General features: G+C 42.5%; 1 protein-coding gene across 1 annotated transcript; it reads right to left on the reverse strand.

The window, feature by feature from the left end:
• Window positions 1–8,517: 8,517 nt before the first annotated feature.
• LOC148097632 (tripartite motif-containing protein 16-like) lies at window positions 8,518–14,297 on the reverse strand. The gene is made up of 2 exons (XM_087831300.1): window positions 13,030–14,297; window positions 8,518–8,521 (listed from the first exon to the last, which is right to left on the reverse strand). The coding sequence occupies exons 1-2, from the start codon at window positions 14,214–14,216 to the stop codon at window positions 8,518–8,520; spliced, it is 1,191 nt and encodes a 396-aa protein (XP_087687426.1). The 5' UTR covers window positions 14,217–14,297.
• Window positions 14,298–16,815: the final 2,518 nt, after the last annotated feature.

Genomic DNA, 16,815 nt, shown 5'->3' on the forward strand with positions numbered 1-16,815 from the left:
GGGAAACAGATCTCTGCTTTTTTTCACCTCCTACAGGAAATGAGGCTCACCAGCAACTGCATTTACACCATGTTGTTTAGACCCATCCTGATACAGACACATCTGTGAAGGGAGGCAACAACAAGTCATAAAATGCTTATTTTATGAGTTCCAGGGTGTGTTCTGTTTCTTTTACAGTATGTAGTAAAGAACTTTGACCTACCTAACCTTGTTAATTTTTAACTTAGCTTCTACAAAATGTCTTGTGTTAATGAGTTAATGAAAGTGTACTTCTTGATTGATTTAAGTTAAAAGGAAATCATTTTCTTTCAGCACATAGACACAGCATGGTGGTATAAGGACACTGACAAAATTATGTAAAAAGCTGCATCTGGTTAGAAGGAAAAAACAAAAACACACAAACTTGGAAGCGTTAGCTGGATTGTACAAAATGACAATGCACAGATGCGAGGATAACCATGGTTACACCCTTGTGGATTAAAGAGGTTTTGTATTTTGTAACACAGGACAGGATAAGATCAATTTGTTTCAGTAACTCTTCTAAATAAGGCATTTTGTAGAGCGTTTAACTCTTGGTTCACTCCAAACTCCTCAGTAATCTCTGGACTCTGGTCACCGCTACAAAGTTTACACTCTCCTCCTACAAGCGTCTCTCTGGATTCAGTCATCGCTCTGCTCCTACCTGCCTGTCTTCCTGCCCGCCGTTCTCTCTGGAAAATCTGGAGCTCAGCACCAGGCAGGGGCAGATCTAGAGGGGTATTATGGGGTGGCATGTGCTACACTAAAATGATCACTTGCCACCCTAGTTTTGCATATGACAGTGTTCTTTATTAAAACAAGATAGGATTAACACTTTGAGCCTAGATACAGTTAACACTGAATTTAAAACTAAATATATTAAATGTTAAGTGTTAAATACACACACACATATATATATATATATATATATATATATATATATATATATATATATATAAAAGACATGCTTTTTGCTATCATCACGTTTTGTTTTTTGTTTTTAAAGTATTTTCTAAGGACGGCACAAAAACAGTAAAGAAAGACAAAAACACGTCTTTCCTATTGGTGGAAAAATGTACCATGTCAACCAATAAAAAACAGTCAACATGTCGGATTGGGTGTTTTAGGGAGAGGGGAAAGTTTTGGGAGTGAGGTCAGAGAGACAGAGCGAGCGAGTGAGAGAAAGAGAGACAGTTTTGAGATGTGGGAGATTTGTGACGTTCAGCGTGGAGTGTATAGTTAGTGTGTTGTGTTATTCAATTATACACGGGTCCACTGTACGATTCATAACCACGCTTTATTTTCTTGTTCTTGCTCTGCCCCCACATAACATAACATTCTATACAAAAACACACCGGTCTCGCCCTCTAGCTGCCATCAGCCTAACTACACTGACCGGCTCCATTAACATCTACTGTACAATGCAATTACACCACATCTCCCCTTTCTAGAATCAATGGGTAGACTACCATTGACTCACCAGACCTTAGAGGGTTATTCTGCCTCTGTGGCTGGAAGGTCTGGTCCTGCGCTTACCTGCAAGGAATACTATATAACGAAAATCGTAACTCTAATTAACCCGTTAAGTAACACAAATTCTTACATGCTAACTCGTCACACCCCCTGCATTTCCCAACCTCTGAACATGCATATTTGAATATGACAACCTTTTAGCTTTTACACTTTTACCCTTACTGTGCAAAGAATACTACGAAAGAGGGGTATTCTTGTGTAAAACTGTCCTTTCCATCTGATCCGTCACAAGTCCAATCTGGTTGGTCTCAAAACCACTCTTCCGGATCTGGTTCTGGGTGTAGATGGAAGCTCTGGAGAAACTGTCTCTGGCACATCCGTGGAGCACTGCTCCCCGGCTTCTGCAGATTCTGGCTCCCCATTATTGCTCTCAGTTTGGTCTGGAGACTGTTTCATGGGAACAAAATGAGGACGATTCCGCCTAATTGTCCCACGAGGTCCCTCCACGAGATATGATCGTGGTGTGGAGTGGCTGCCAATAACGGTGCCACTGGCTCTCTGGTCTGTTATCCACACTTTTTGGTCTGGAGTGAGCCTGTCGAGGCTGCGTGCGCGATGGCGAAGGTTATATGACTGTGCCTCTTTAGTCCTCCTCTCCTTTTCCCTCCGGGCGACAAACACACTATCAGGAAGTGCGGGGTCAAGCAGAGATGGCAGTATTGGCACTGTGGTGCGAAGCCGTCTCCCCATCAAGAGTTGGGCTGGACTATAGCCATTCTGCAGTGGGGTGGCTCTGTAAGCGAGCAGAGCCAAGTGTGGCTCAGCAGTTTCCGCAATAGATTCTTGACAGTCTTAACTGCTCGTTCGGCTTCGCCATTGCTTTGGGGATATTTCGGGCTGCTTGTGATGTGACGGAAGCCATACACTTTTGCAAATGTCTCAAAAGCTGCCCCTGAAAACTGTGGCCCATTATCTGTTACCAGCTGCTCGGGGATCCCATGACGTGCAAAAATCCCTTTGAGATGATGGATCGCGTCCTCTGACCTTGAAGGTGTGAGAGGGGCAATCTCAACAAATCTTGAGGCATAATCCACAACAAGAAGGTAGGTTTTCCCTCTCAGCATAAACAGATCGGCTCCTAGCTTTTGCCACGGCCGCCCCGGATACTGTGATGGCATCAGCGGTTCTGTGTGGTTTTCTCTCTCTTGGCAACATGTCCGACAGTTAAGGACAAGCTCATTTATCTGCTGGCTTAGCCCTGGCCACCAAACCGACTGTCATGCCCGCTCTCTGCACTTAACCACTCCCTGGTGACCTTCGTGTAGTCTGGTGAGCACATCATTTCTCATAGTTGCAGGTATAACCAACCTGTCCCCTTTGATTAGCAGACCATCATGTACGGTGAGGAACGCCCGTTCTGCCCAGTACAGTCTTAGCGCTGGTTTGCTGTTGAAATGTGTGGGCCATCCTTCCTCACACAGCTGCATCACGCGACCACATACGCTGTCCCTCTTCAGCTCTTCTCTCAGCTGCTCCAAGAAATTGTTGCTAGCTGGCAGATTGTCCATCAACATGTCCACGTAAATATTTGTGCTCTCCAACGACTCCTTGTCTTGAAGTGTTTCTTTTGCTTTCACTGGAGATCGTGAGAGCGTGTCAGCTGTCCACGGGTGTTTGCCTGGTACACGCGAAATCGAGTAGGAATATCGCATGAGGCGCATCCTAAAGCGTTGAATTCTGGGAGGGAGCGCATCCAGAGTTTGTGCCCCCAGCAGACTTAGCAGCGGCTTATGGTCTGTCTCCATTTGAAAGTGTTTGCCAATAAGAAAGTTGCGGAACCGCTCACAAGCCCAGGTCAGACCTAAAGCCTCCTTTTCAACCTGAGCGTATCTCTGTTCTGTTGCAGTGAGGGAGCGTGACGCGTAGGCAACGGGTCTCCACTCCTCATCCCATCTTTGAAGCAACACACCCCCTAAGCCATACGATGATGCGTCCGCTGACACCTTGCAGTCACGACTTGGGTCATACATGGCCAACACTGGCGGTGATGTGAGCGCATCTTTCAGGTTCTGAAATGCTCTAGCCTGGTCAATGTCCCATCTCCAGCAGTTTTTCTTAGACAGTAAGTCTCTTAGAGGTTTGTCTCTCTCTGCGAGCTGTGGGATAAACTTCCCAAGCTGGTTAACCATTCCCAGAAAGCTCCTTAACTCACTCACACTTTGTGGCTCCTTCATCTCCCTCACAGCCTGGGTCTTGCTTGGGTCAGGGCTGATACCGCTGGCTGAGAGAACATGCCCTAAAAACGTCACCTGCTGTTTCGCGATGTCGCACTTGTCAATGTTTAGGGTGATGCCAGCTTTTTGGATCCTGCCCAGCACAGCGTGTAGGCGAGAGTCATGCTCCTCCTGCGTTCTGGCCCAGACCAGCACATCGTCCATGTGGCAAACTACCCCTTCCATACCATCTGTGACCTCTGTGACCATCCTGTTCTGGAAATGCTCCGGTGCTGAAGCAATCCCGAAGGGCAGTCTCTTGAAGTAATAACGCCCAAACGGTGTGATGAAAGTGGTGTATTTGGCTGAGTTTTCCGTCAGAGGTATCTGCCAAAACCCCATGTTAGCGTCCAGCTTGCTGAATATGCTGGCACCAGCCAATCTGCCCAATGTTTCCTCCACCGATGGCAGTATGTACTTCTCTCGACACACAGACTCATTGAGGTGTGTAAGGTCGACACATATGCGTACATCTTCTGTCTTCTTCGGTACCACCACCATGCCTGAGCACCAATCAGTTGGCTCCTCAATCCTGCTGATCACCCCTAGTTCTTCCATACGGGCCAGCTCCTGCTTAACTTTGTCCATCAGAGGCAACGGGATTCTCCGTGGCGTCTTCAAGGAAAAAGGTTGAGCTCCAGCTTTCAGTTTGATGTCGTACGGCTGACGTACTTCACCGAGACCACTGCACAGCTTTGGGTAGCACTTTTTAAGCGTCTCTATTGTTATGCTCTCCAGACGGGCCACAAGCTCCAGCTTGCTAATGGCAGGTCTCCCCAGCAAAGCAGTGTGCAGGTGTCTGATGACAAAGACATCCTCAAGTATTTCTTTGTCTCCCTTCCTCAGTGCAAGCTCACTGACACCAACGACATCCAAACGACTCCTCCCAGGACCCAGCAGAGCCTTGGTTGGTTTATGGCGACCGGGGGGGTGGTTGTGTCTGTAGAGCTCCTTAAACACCTTAAGGGGTAGGACTGTCACATCGGCACCTGTATCAATTTTAAATGACACATTTTTGTTGTTTATGCTTAAGTTGACAGTCCACGGCTCACCCTAACACTTAACACTGCCCAGGAACAAACCATGTTCATCCTCTTCAACCTCATGCATGGTTTTTGGTGCCCTGCATACACGCCTGTAATGTCCTTTTCCCACATGCATGGCATTTCACTTCATTCGCTGGACAATCCTGCTTTGAATGGGATGAAGCGCCACCACATTTCTGACAGGTTGGCCCTTTTTTGCCGTCTTCTCGGAATCCACGTGTTTGAGCTTGACGACTATCAGTCTGGAGCAGTTTGGTTCTAACAGGCTTACGACTGATTTTATGCACTCTATCTACTGACTTAGCATCGCTAGCCTCAGCTCTAGAGTCACCTCGCAAGGAGGATTGTTGTCGCTTTACCTCTTCACTTTGCCTCGCCATGTTGATAGCCCTCTGCAAAGTCAAATCTGGGTCAAGCTGCATGCGTTCTGACAGCCGTTTGTCTGTGAGACCGACAACGAGCCTATCACGTATCAGCTCATCATGTAGCACTCCATAGTAATGTTCTGCTAGCGGATACAGTGCTGTCACAAAAGCATCCACTGTCTCATTTTCTCCCTGTCTGCGCATGTTGAATTTGGCGCGCTCATAGATCACATTTTTCTTCACAATGAAAAAAGCCTGGAAACCATCACGTACCCCCTCATACGTTGTCCTTTGCTCCGCTGTTAAACTCAGACCGCGAAGCACATCGTCCGCCTCGTCTCCCATGCAGTAAATCAACGTGTTGACTTGGTTTTCCTCCGAGCTGACGTTCAAATTACTGGCGAGACGGAATCTCTCGAACCTCCGTATCCATTTGGACCAGTCGAAGGATTCCGGTGGCTGGATGCTGAATGTCGCGCTCGGCCCCGCCGGTGCTCTCTGTGCAGTCTCATCCGCCATATTTTCCCCTCGTTTTTCCGCGAGCTCCGCCAGACACAGGTTTGTTCAGTCGAGGTTATATGGATGAGTACAGGACTTCTGACACCATGTCGTGTTATTCAATTATACGCGGGTCCACTGTACGATTCATAACCACGCTTTATTTTCTTGTTCTTGCTCTGCCCCCACATAACATAACATTCTATACAAAAACACACCGGTCTCGCCCTCTAGCTGCCATCAGCCTAACTACACTGACCGGCTCCATTAACATCTACTGTACAATGCAATTACACCACAGTGTGTTGTGTTGTCTTATGTAGTTAGTCTGTTGTATAGTCATTGTTTTGTTTTTTGTGTCAGTGAGGGCACTAATGAAAGTCACAAAGGCAGACTGCAATGTAAACGCTGTCTCCTTGGTGGAAGACAGAAGGCGTGATAAACCTCCTGGTTTCAGGCCTTCATTTTTAGAATAATAGTTGTATATGTTTAAAAAATTTGTACATAAATTTGCAAAATGTACCATTTATATTTTACGGAGCCCCGCAAGGGACATGGGAGAAAAAAAATTAAGATAAACTTTTGTGAGATCTCGCAAAAGTTTTAGCCGCATTCGGAGGCCGCCAGCTCGAAGCCGACCGGGAGGTCGAGGCACGATGTGCCGGGAGAGCGGTGTTCCCCCCGGCTATAGTAGGTCTCGACCTCCCGTTAGCTTCGAGATGGTGGGTGTCAGACGTCTCCGAAAACGTAGGAGCACTTTTGCAAATATGTGATGTCTTGTAAACCGAGCAGATATTTGACGTTTACACAGCTACATTCACGCCTCAAAATATCTTGAAAGTTAATTTTGTGACCCAGAAAGAGTAACATTACAACTAAGTAGCTGCCACCATTGTTGGAATTCAACTTTTGCGAGATCCCGAGTTACGTTTGCGAGATCTTGCAAATGTTTTGCATTTCAAGTTATAAAATAATTTAATAAAAATTTCTAGGGATTTTACAGTAAATTACTAATAGGATTTTATGTTTTTCTGTGATTTCAGATCAGTTAATCAATATGTCAATGAAAAAACAACCAAATTCAGACACATGAGGTTGTGCTGAAAAGAATGATACCAAACAAGGCCAGGAAAAAAAATTAAATGAAACAATTTAAAGGTGAAATACAAATGTAAAATGAAAAGGAGTCCAAAGTGTCCAGTTATATTTTGGACCTCAGAGGGTAAACCCAACAAATTATGAAAAATTAGGTTTCAGTTTTTGTTCATGACAGTGCAGATTTCTGACATTTTGTGTAAATTTAAGTCACAATTTGATTTTTTTTCTAACAAAAAACAGTGTGAAACTTAAGTTAGACTTGTGTTTGTCAATGAACCGCCCCATGTTGTGTAGCTTTCTGGATTGTATACTTATTGGGCTACATATTTATTTACTATACAGGCTATACAGCACATAAAATCAAAATTCACATGTTTTGTGTAACTGAAAATAATTAAGTTATAGACTATGTTTATATGAAACATGTGTATACTTAATGCATTTGAATCATTTTAACCATATGTAACCGCCTGCATAGGTGTTTGAAAAAAAAGGCTTTGATTTTGTCACCCCATTTGATTTTCATGCCACCCTTATGCCATCCCAGTGTTACTTCTGTGCTCCCTCTGTTCTGTGTCTTCCCTGCCTGTGTATCCCCTCTAGTGTAGTCAGGTCTCTGTGTAAAGCCCGCGTCTCTGAGTCTGTGTCTTCACGTGTGTTTTGAGTTTCCTGTTTTATTGTGAAAGTCTGTGTCTTATGCCAGTGTGTTCAGGTTGCGTTTCCCCTGTCTCGTCTTGTTGATCACAATCAGCTGTGCCTCCCTCCTGTGTGTAGTTTCCTCGTTCCCTTCTGTGTATTTATAGTGTGTGTTCACTCATGTTAGTTGTTAGTCCGTCTGTGTTTCTTCCCTGCGTTTTCTCCCGGAGTCGTCCATTCAGGTTTGTTTTGTTAGTCATTCCCCGTTTAGGTCAGCTTTAGGTTTTGCTTTGCTCGCCGTATTTCTGTTTGTGCCACCTGTTTTAATAAAAGCTCGCTCACTTCCAAGCCGGTGCCTGCGTCTGGATCCAGTCTCACACTCACCACACGTCTGCCCCCGCAGCCGTGACAAGAACGATGGTCAACAGTTTACTGTCAGTCAGAGTTTGATCATTAACAGGGAGCAGCAGGGTACAAAAGTCACGCAGAGTAGCTGAAAGTATCCAAGTACATGTAAAACTGTCCTTTATACTTTCAGGGACTTTACTCAACAATGATCTTTTCTGCTCGTGTGCTGTTTTGCACTTCTTGCAGCTGAAATTGTGGCACAAGCTTCAGGTTAAGTTTTAAATAAAAAAAACAACAACTTGTTTTCCCCCTCTCACAAAAAGCAGCTGTTGCTCAGCGCCACTTCAGATGTAAATGAATTTTTAGAAACTCAAACAAAGTCAAGTTTCCAGAAAGTGTAACATTTTTTTCACTCCCATTAAAAATCTCACAGCCGCTGATATTCATCTGTGAACATTTGCTAACCAGTAAAAATCTAACTATACATGCTGCTGGTCAGTTCAGCTCCATCTTCACCAGTTGTGACAGTTAAAATGATGCTTAGAGGTCAGATATGACACAATTTATCACATTCATGATTTTTCCTGTGGTGAGCAAATCCACACTGTAATTGAATCTGTTCTTTTAGAGAAAAGGTATAAATGAGGGGTGTCAAACATGAGGCTCGTGGGTCAGATTCGGCATGTAAAATTCTCCATCTGACCTGCTGGATGGCTCTTTCAGTCGAGCATATTGCATTAACTGATTAAAGATACACAACTATCACCTTTCAAAAAACACGGACAAGTCAGCCAGTAATGGGAAACACATGATGCATTTAAAGTTTAAATATTCTCTGTAATGTAAATTGTTCTGCTCTCTGACAAACCATCAGAGGTGCAGCACGTGTATCATTTGGTGTTTGAAGCAGAAACAAAAGCAAAGAGTTAAAGGAAGACACATTTGAAGAAGAAGGAAAATGAAAACAAGACGTCACTGAGCAACAAGCTGACAGAACGAGAGCCAACAGTTTACTATCAGAACTGAGGCTGATCATTAACAGGGAGCAGCAGGTAACAAGGTCATCAGCAGTGGAGGAAAGTATGGAAGTAATACTCAGCTTCATATTTGAAGATACTCGAGTATCTTAGCTGCAGGTCTGGAACAATGGTTTTATTTCCTTTCCCATTAAACATCTCACACAGCCCCTCATCTGTGACCCTTAGCAAACCCACTGGATATCTACCTGTACATAAAGGAGATCAGATCAGTTCCATCTAGACCAGCTGTAACAGGAAAATGCTGCTTACACTTTGATGCATCACTTTCAGTTTGTCATATAAGACAATATATCAGATTGAGGCATTATTTTCCTGCAGTGAGTAAATCTACTTTGTACTTTACTCTTTTCTTTTAGGTAAAGGGTCTAAACAGTACTTGTACACTGTGGAAATCCCATAAGAACGTCTCCTGAACTCTGAAAAATAACAAAACAAAGACTAAAAGGAGGTCATGGGTGCTGATGATGATGATGATGATGAGGAGCAGGAGGAGGAGGAGGAGGAGCATGCATTTAAAAAGTGACTGATGTCCTAGAATACAACAGAACAGTGTCTCTACAAACTTATGAAAACATGACATTCTTGCATTAGTTTGTATTCTTATGAAAACAAAAAACGAGGGAAAAATCTCCTTGAAATCCACAATTCCTTTTTGTTATTTCTTAGTGTGTGACGTATTTTATTGCCTTTATGATTGGTGCAAACAGTTTCCTGATTCATAATGGAAATAGATTTTAGACACAGGAGGAACACGCAGTGATCAGCAGGAGCAGCTTGGAGTCCAGTCTTCTTCACACTGAGGAGGGACATATATGCAGGAACAGTTGTCATAACTGTTACAACCACCAGATGGCGAAAGAGTCCCACTGCAACTTTAAGCCATGAAGGATGTGTCTTGATGTTTGCTTGTGATAAATCTGCTTTATGTGAGTCTTTTTCACAAAGTAACAGTAATATGTCTGATTATATGTCTTTAATCAGTAAAGTCTCGCTTTGCTAGAAATAAATAAATAATAAAATTGTAAACATGCAGCTGTATGTTAGAAGTCAAAGGGTCCTTAAGTCTTCTGTAAATTGACGGGGATCAAATGAAGGACACAAGTATCTGTTCTTACTCTAATAAATGCTGCTTTAATATCCAACAGACTATTTTCCTTCCTCATCAGCAGTAAACAGCTCGACTGCGTCTGTGCATTTGTGTCCTCCATACTTGTTTACACAGACATCTCAGGCTTGATGCCACGATGCAGTGTAGAAACCTGACAACCCTCTGACTCATGTTCAAATGTTCAAGGACATTTCTCAGGATCATGTATGACCCCTTTTTGACATTTGGACTTTCATTAATAATATTTGTGTTTCTGAGTCATTTTTGTGGAGACTTCTGTCCAACGTAGTGTCCAAATGAAGCCTGAAGCTTTTCTTCACCCTCTTGTCAGATGGTCAGCAACAAAACTCTGTTCCAACCAATGTCTGATAAGAGATGAGACACAGCAGCTGAGCAAATGATCATTTCATGCTGAAGACATCCTCAGACAGAATTAAATACATACATAAACACAGCCTGGTGCCAATAACACAGCTAATGACACTGCTGTATCACTGGCTTTACTGATTAAAGACCATATCTGAAGGAAATCTTTGAACACAACAGAAAGTGACCTTTTAAACCTGCGACACTGATGCTGCATTCAAGGACCATTAAAAACATCTGAAAGGACTTAAGAACATGAAGAAAATGTGACTTGTTTCTCTGTAATGAAGCTGTTTTAGTGAAGAAAGTTGAAAGGTCACAGAGCGACTGCTGAATCTTCTGCTCTAAACATGAACTCTGAACTTTGTGATGCTTCAGGAGGAAAACTGCTTCAGTTATTCTCTCAGATTAGTTTCATATTTTCTGCATCAGATTTGAGTGAGATCCTGGAATGAAGACAGAAGAAAAGACTTTGTTCAAAGTTTGATTTATAGTCAAACCTTCCAGTTTATTCACACAATAAAACATCAACACAATATATGAATTCATTCATTAAAATCACAGTTTTTCCTCATTTGTTTGATGATTTTGACAAAAACAAACACAAACACACACACATGGTCTGCCATACTCATAAAGAGAAATGTCGACATTTTTCAATACAAATATTCCAGAAACATTTAGAGGATAGAGAAGTTTACATTTTCATGTGGAGAAATATTTTAGTAAATCAAAATGATGATGAGCAGTGATAGCCTCCATAAACAGTCACAGGAAAGATCTCCTTTAAAAACTCAGAAACATCAAGAGAACAACTAGAAGATGTGGAGGTACCACCCATAATGTTTGACTGACAGCTGATCTCTGTGCAGAAATGATGGAGAGAAAATAAAATGAAACTAAAATACAGATTTAAACCCACAATATGAAAGACTTCAGTCTATTTCACTTTAATCAACTCAGCTGTGGCTCCATGTACAGCACAGAAAACCCTCAGTCCAGCATAGAGCGGCTGAGTGAATGTGGTCTGGACTCTGTGGAGGAGAGTCATGGTTTCAGAGACGCTGTAGAAGGACAAAATACCTGCTCTGTGATCCAGGTACACTCCTACTCTGGAGGAACGAGGACCTGAGACACGAGTTTGGATGTTGTTGTACTGAAATGTATAACTGTTGTTGTTACACTCTAATGACCAAGATTTGTCATTATATCCAAAAACACATGTATATCCTTTTCTGCTGATATTCTTGTATGCGACTGTTACATAAACTCCTCCCCCTCTCCACTCCACCTCCCAGTAACAACGTCCAGTCAGACTCTCTCTACTCAGGACCTGAAACCTGTCAGTGAATCTGTCTGTTTACATTATACATGCTTCCCCTAGGCAGCATCATTAGAAGACATAGCATACATTTTCACTGCTATGCAGATGACACCCAGCTCTATCTGTCCATGAAGCCAGATAACACACACCAATTAGTTAAACTGCAGGAATGTCTTAAAGACATAAAGACTTGGATGGCCACTAACTTTCTGCTTCTCAACTCAGATAAAACTGAGGTCATTGTACTCGGCGCTGAAAAGCTTAGAAATTTGGTATCTAACCAGATTCTTACTCTGGATGGCATTACCTTGGCCTCCAGTAACACTGTGAGGAACCTTGGAGTCATTTTTGACCAGGATATGTCCTTCAACGCACATATTAAACAAATATGTAAGACTGCGTTCTTCCATTTGCGCAACATCTCTAAAATTAGAAATATCCTGTCTCAGAGTGACGCTGAAAAACTAGTTCATGCATTTATTACTTCCAGGCTGGACTACTGCAATTCATTATTATCAGGATGTCCAAAAAACTCACTGAAAAGCCTTCAGTTAATCCAAAATGCTGCAGCAAGAGTACTGACAGGGACTAGAAAGAGAGAGCATATTTCTCCTGTTTTGGCTTCCCTTCATTGGCTTCCTGTTAAATCCAGAATTGAATTCAAAATCCTGCTCCTCACATACAAGGTCTTAAATAATCAGGCCCCATCTTATCTTAATGACCTTGTAGTACCATATCACCCTATTAGAGCACTTCGCTCTCGCTCTGCAGGCCTACTTGTTGTTCCTAGAGTATTTAAAAGTAGAATGGGAGGCAGAGCCTTCAGTTTTCAGGCCCCTCTTCTGTGGAACCAGCTTCCAGTTTGGATTCGGGAGACAGACACTATCTCTACTTTTAAGATTAGGCTTAAAACTTTCCTTTTTGCTAAAGCATATAGTTAGGGCTGGACCAGGTGACCCTGAATCCTCCCTTAGTTATGCTGCAATAGATGTAGGCTGCCGGGGGATTCCCATGATGCATTGAGTTTTTCCTTTCCAGTCACCTTTCTCACTCACTATGTATTAACAGACCTCTCTGTATTGAATCGTATTTGTTATTAATCTCTGTCTCTCTTCCACAGCATGTCTTTATCCTGTCTTCCTTCTCTCACCCCAACCGGTCGCAGCAGATGGCCGCCCCTCCCTGAGCCTGGTTCTGCCGGAGGTTTCTTCCTGTTAAAAGGGAGTTTTTCCTTCCCACTGTCGCCAAAGTGCTTGCTCATAGGGGGTCATATGATTGTTGGGCTTTTCTCTGTATCTATGAAGCGCCTTGAGGCGACATTTGTTGTGATTTGGCGCTATATAAATAAAATTGAATTGAATTGAATTGAATTGTCTGGATGATCAGAATAAGACTGTTGTTGATTCATTACTGTTGCTTTTCTGTTCCCCTCTGACAATAACAGCTGTTTGTTTGCTGTGTTTGGATCCAGTGTGATTTCACGTGAATATTTTAAGAATCCAGCTCTGGTCTTTGGCTCTGGTGGATCTGACAGTAAAACATCCACTTCAGTGACTGTCAGTGAGATGTTTGTCCATTCCTCTCTCAGAATGTCCTGTAGTTTATCTCTGACCTCTGACACAGCTGCTGTCACATCCTCAAAGTAGCTCAGAGGACGGATATTGATGCTGGATGAGTCTGTAGACTCACTGAGTGCTGACAGTGAGGGGTAGTTGTGTAGAAACTGGATGTGATCCTCTGTGTGTGAGAGCTGCTTCAGCTCAGCATCTTTCCTCTTCAGCTCAGTGATCTCCTGCTCCAGCTTCTCCTGAAGCTCTTTGACTCGACTCACTTCAGTTTCCTGCTGGGATATGATCTGCTGCTTCACATCAGAGCTTCTTTTCTGGATGAGATGGATCAGCTCAGTGAAGATCTTCTCACTGTGCTCCACTGTTTGATCAGCAGACTGATTGATGGCCTCCACCTCCTGTTGAAGCAGCTTCACATCTTTCTCTCTGTCCTGGATTCTCTGCTGGATGTTTTGTCGACTCACCTCCAGCTCTCTCTGCCTCTCAGTCCTTTCTGCTGCAGCTGAGACTGTGTCGTGGCCTTTATGTTCATCCACAGAGCAGAGATAACAGATACTCTGCTGATCAGTACGGCAGAACATCTTCATCACCTCATCATGACGAGAGCAGATGTTTTCCTGGAGCTTCTTGGAGGGCTCCATCAGCTTGTGTTTCTTGAATGGAGCCACATCATAATGAGGCTGAAGGTGTTTCTCACAGTAAGATGCCAGACAGAATAAACAGGACTTGAAAGCTTTCATTTTTCTTCCAGTGCAGACATCACAGGCCACATCTTCAGGTCCAGCATAGCAGTGATCAGCAGGAGCAGCTTGGAGTCCAGTCTTCTTCAGCTCCTCCACTAAATCTGCTAACATGGTGTTTTTCACCAGGACAGGCCTCGCTGTGAAAGTCTGTCTGCACTGAGGGCAGCTGTAGATTTTCTTCTTTTCCTCTTCATCCCAGAAGCTTTTAATACAGTTCATGCAGTAGCTGTGTCCACAGGGAATAGTCACCGGATCCTTCAGTAGATCCAAACAGACTGAACAGCAGAATTTTGTTTGATCCATTTGATTCATGTGCTGTGCCGTTTCACCGTCTCTCAGTGACTGTCAGACAGTTTCACTTCCTCTGAACAGAAACAACCTCTGTGCTCTGAAGGGAAACAGATCTCTGCTCTTGTTCACCTCCTACAGGAAATGAGGCTCACCAGCAACTGCATTTACACCATGTTGTTTAGACCCATCCTGATACAGACACATCTGTGAAGGGAGGCTCTAAAGAAATATCATGGCAGTGACAAGAGCAAAGGTGTGGTCTGTTTATTACAAAGTATTAGAGCTTCCTTAAGATAAAACTACTGATTTTGAGGTTAAAGTTCACTTTTTGTTCCAGGAAATAGTTGATATATATGGAGATTACAGTTGTTGTTTCAAGATAAACTACCACGGCTTTTGTACCCTCAACAAAATGTTTTATATAGATGAGTTAATGAAACTATACTTCTCGATCTATTTTAGTTATAAGAAAATCATTTTTCTTTCGCCAGATGAACATGTAAAGAGTTTAAAATAGTTTCTTTCAAAATACAATATTGAAAATAATCAGAGAAAAACAGTCACCTTCAAGAAAATTTTCATTATGTTTGTATTTGTTAACCTGTTGTTAAACATTCTTGTTGAATTATGGCAGTTTGAGGTAATGCTATTACACATGCGAACACTAGAGGGCACACAGCGCACCGGTGGTATCGAGCAGTGTTTTGGGGCACAGAGGAAGAATAAACCTTCCTGTTGTGAAGCTAACTCTAGTTTAACGTTCGTTCTTTTTCGATTCTTTACCACAGGTTAGTAAATATGCATTAAAATAAATGTTTACTGCACCCCTTATAAATTGAAAAATGTTGTTTATTTGGAAAATTGTGAGTTAAAGCTGCAGGTGATGCTAATGCTAGCTTAGTGGCTAATGTGGAATAGAGTTTGTGTGCGTTTGTGTGTGTGTGTGTGTGTGTGTGTGGCAGCTAACCTAAACCACACGAGAGACTGTGTTTGTTTTATACCAAAACCATTGTTTTTGTAAGAAGTGAAACCATAAAAAAAGAAGTTACATTGTCAGTACATTAGAAACACGTCACATAAATAATTTAGTGCTGTAACAAGTATTAAAATGATTAAAAACAGATTCATTTAATATGCTTTATAAATGTATTTAAAAAGGAAGTACAGGGAGCACAAGTGTGTTTGTGTGTCTTTATAAAGAATGCTATATTTTTATATATGATAAAGTTTAATGTTAGATATTGTAGTTGTAATATTTTGAATGGACTCAAGCAGCATGTTTTGTCAGAGTTGTGCTGAGAGATTTATATAGACTCTAGCAAAGGAAACTGTGGCCATGTATTGTAAATGGGACTGAAGCAGAAGGTCTTTCCTTTGCACTGAATGTAATGATTCCTGAAGCTGTTCAAAGACACTATTGTGAAGAACAAACCTTCCTGTTGTGAAGATAACAGCAGCTCAATCTGTGTGCCTTCTCTATTCTTTACCACAGCACCACACGTTGTTGGCACAGGGAACCAGTTGCATCTGGTCAAAAGGAAAAACAAACAAACAATCTTGGCTGACAATGCACAGATTCAAGGATAACAATGGTTACACCCTTGTGGATTACAGAGGATGTATTTTGTATCACAACACAGGATAAGACGGCTGATCAGTTTGTTTCACTAACTTTTCTAAACATGGCATTTTGTAGAGGGTTACAGTGTCACAGTGCCTTCGCCCTGCAACTCCCTCGTTCCCCAAGTCTGTCTCATTGTTGATTACCTGTTTGCCACAGACCAAGTATTTCCTGTTTGCAAATAAAGTTTGTGAAATTCAAGAGAGTGCTTCACATTGTGTCTGCATCTGGGTTCACGTTCACGCAAAATGATCAATACTTTGGTTTTTTTTTTGTCCTGTCTGGCACTGTAGCAATCAGAATTATTGTCTGAAGGCCAAGAAAAATGCCCAACAGATTTACTTTCCCAAGTGGGCCTTTTGCTATACTGGTCCACTTGATTGTCATAGTTTGTTTGATCTTTATTAGTTATTTTTATTCTAAATTATTGTAATCAGGCCAGACTGGACTCGGGGACGGGAAAGAAAACAAGAAGAAAAGTTAGGAAGAAAGTTAACAGAAGGAGAGGGAAAGAAAAAGGAGGAAAGAGATGGAGAGAAAAGACAATGAAAATCTGCTTCATCACCTGCTGAAGGAAAGAAAAACAAAACAACAAACAAAAAGAAAACAACACAGTAGCAAAATTAGAGCAACATCCAACATATGCATAGATAACAGCAGTGATGGGAATGACGGCGTTACAAGTAACGAGTAATCTAACTAATTACTATTCCTATCGTTACAACGCCATTACCGTTACTAACAAGAAAACGTGGCGCAGTCGCGTTACTATTTTTCAACAAACAGACGGTTGAAGCTGTGTTCAGGTTACCGCAGCTTACATCAGTTGCAGGAAGTAGCTGTAAGTAATCTGAGCGCTACAGCTTTAAGCAGCTGCGCTGTCCTGCTGACAACAATCACTTTCTTGCATATGATCACTTTTTGGCACAACACCTGGAGCTGAGGGGGCAAAACAATCGCATGAGTGCTGCTGTTTGACTGAGGAAGAATAAAGTAGTC

This window comes from Neolamprologus brichardi, chromosome 18 (genome assembly GCF_056152115.1).
Source record: "Neolamprologus brichardi isolate AB-2024 chromosome 18, ASM5615211v1, whole genome shotgun sequence".
NCBI classification, from domain to species: domain Eukaryota; kingdom Metazoa; phylum Chordata; class Actinopteri; order Cichliformes; family Cichlidae; genus Neolamprologus; species Neolamprologus brichardi.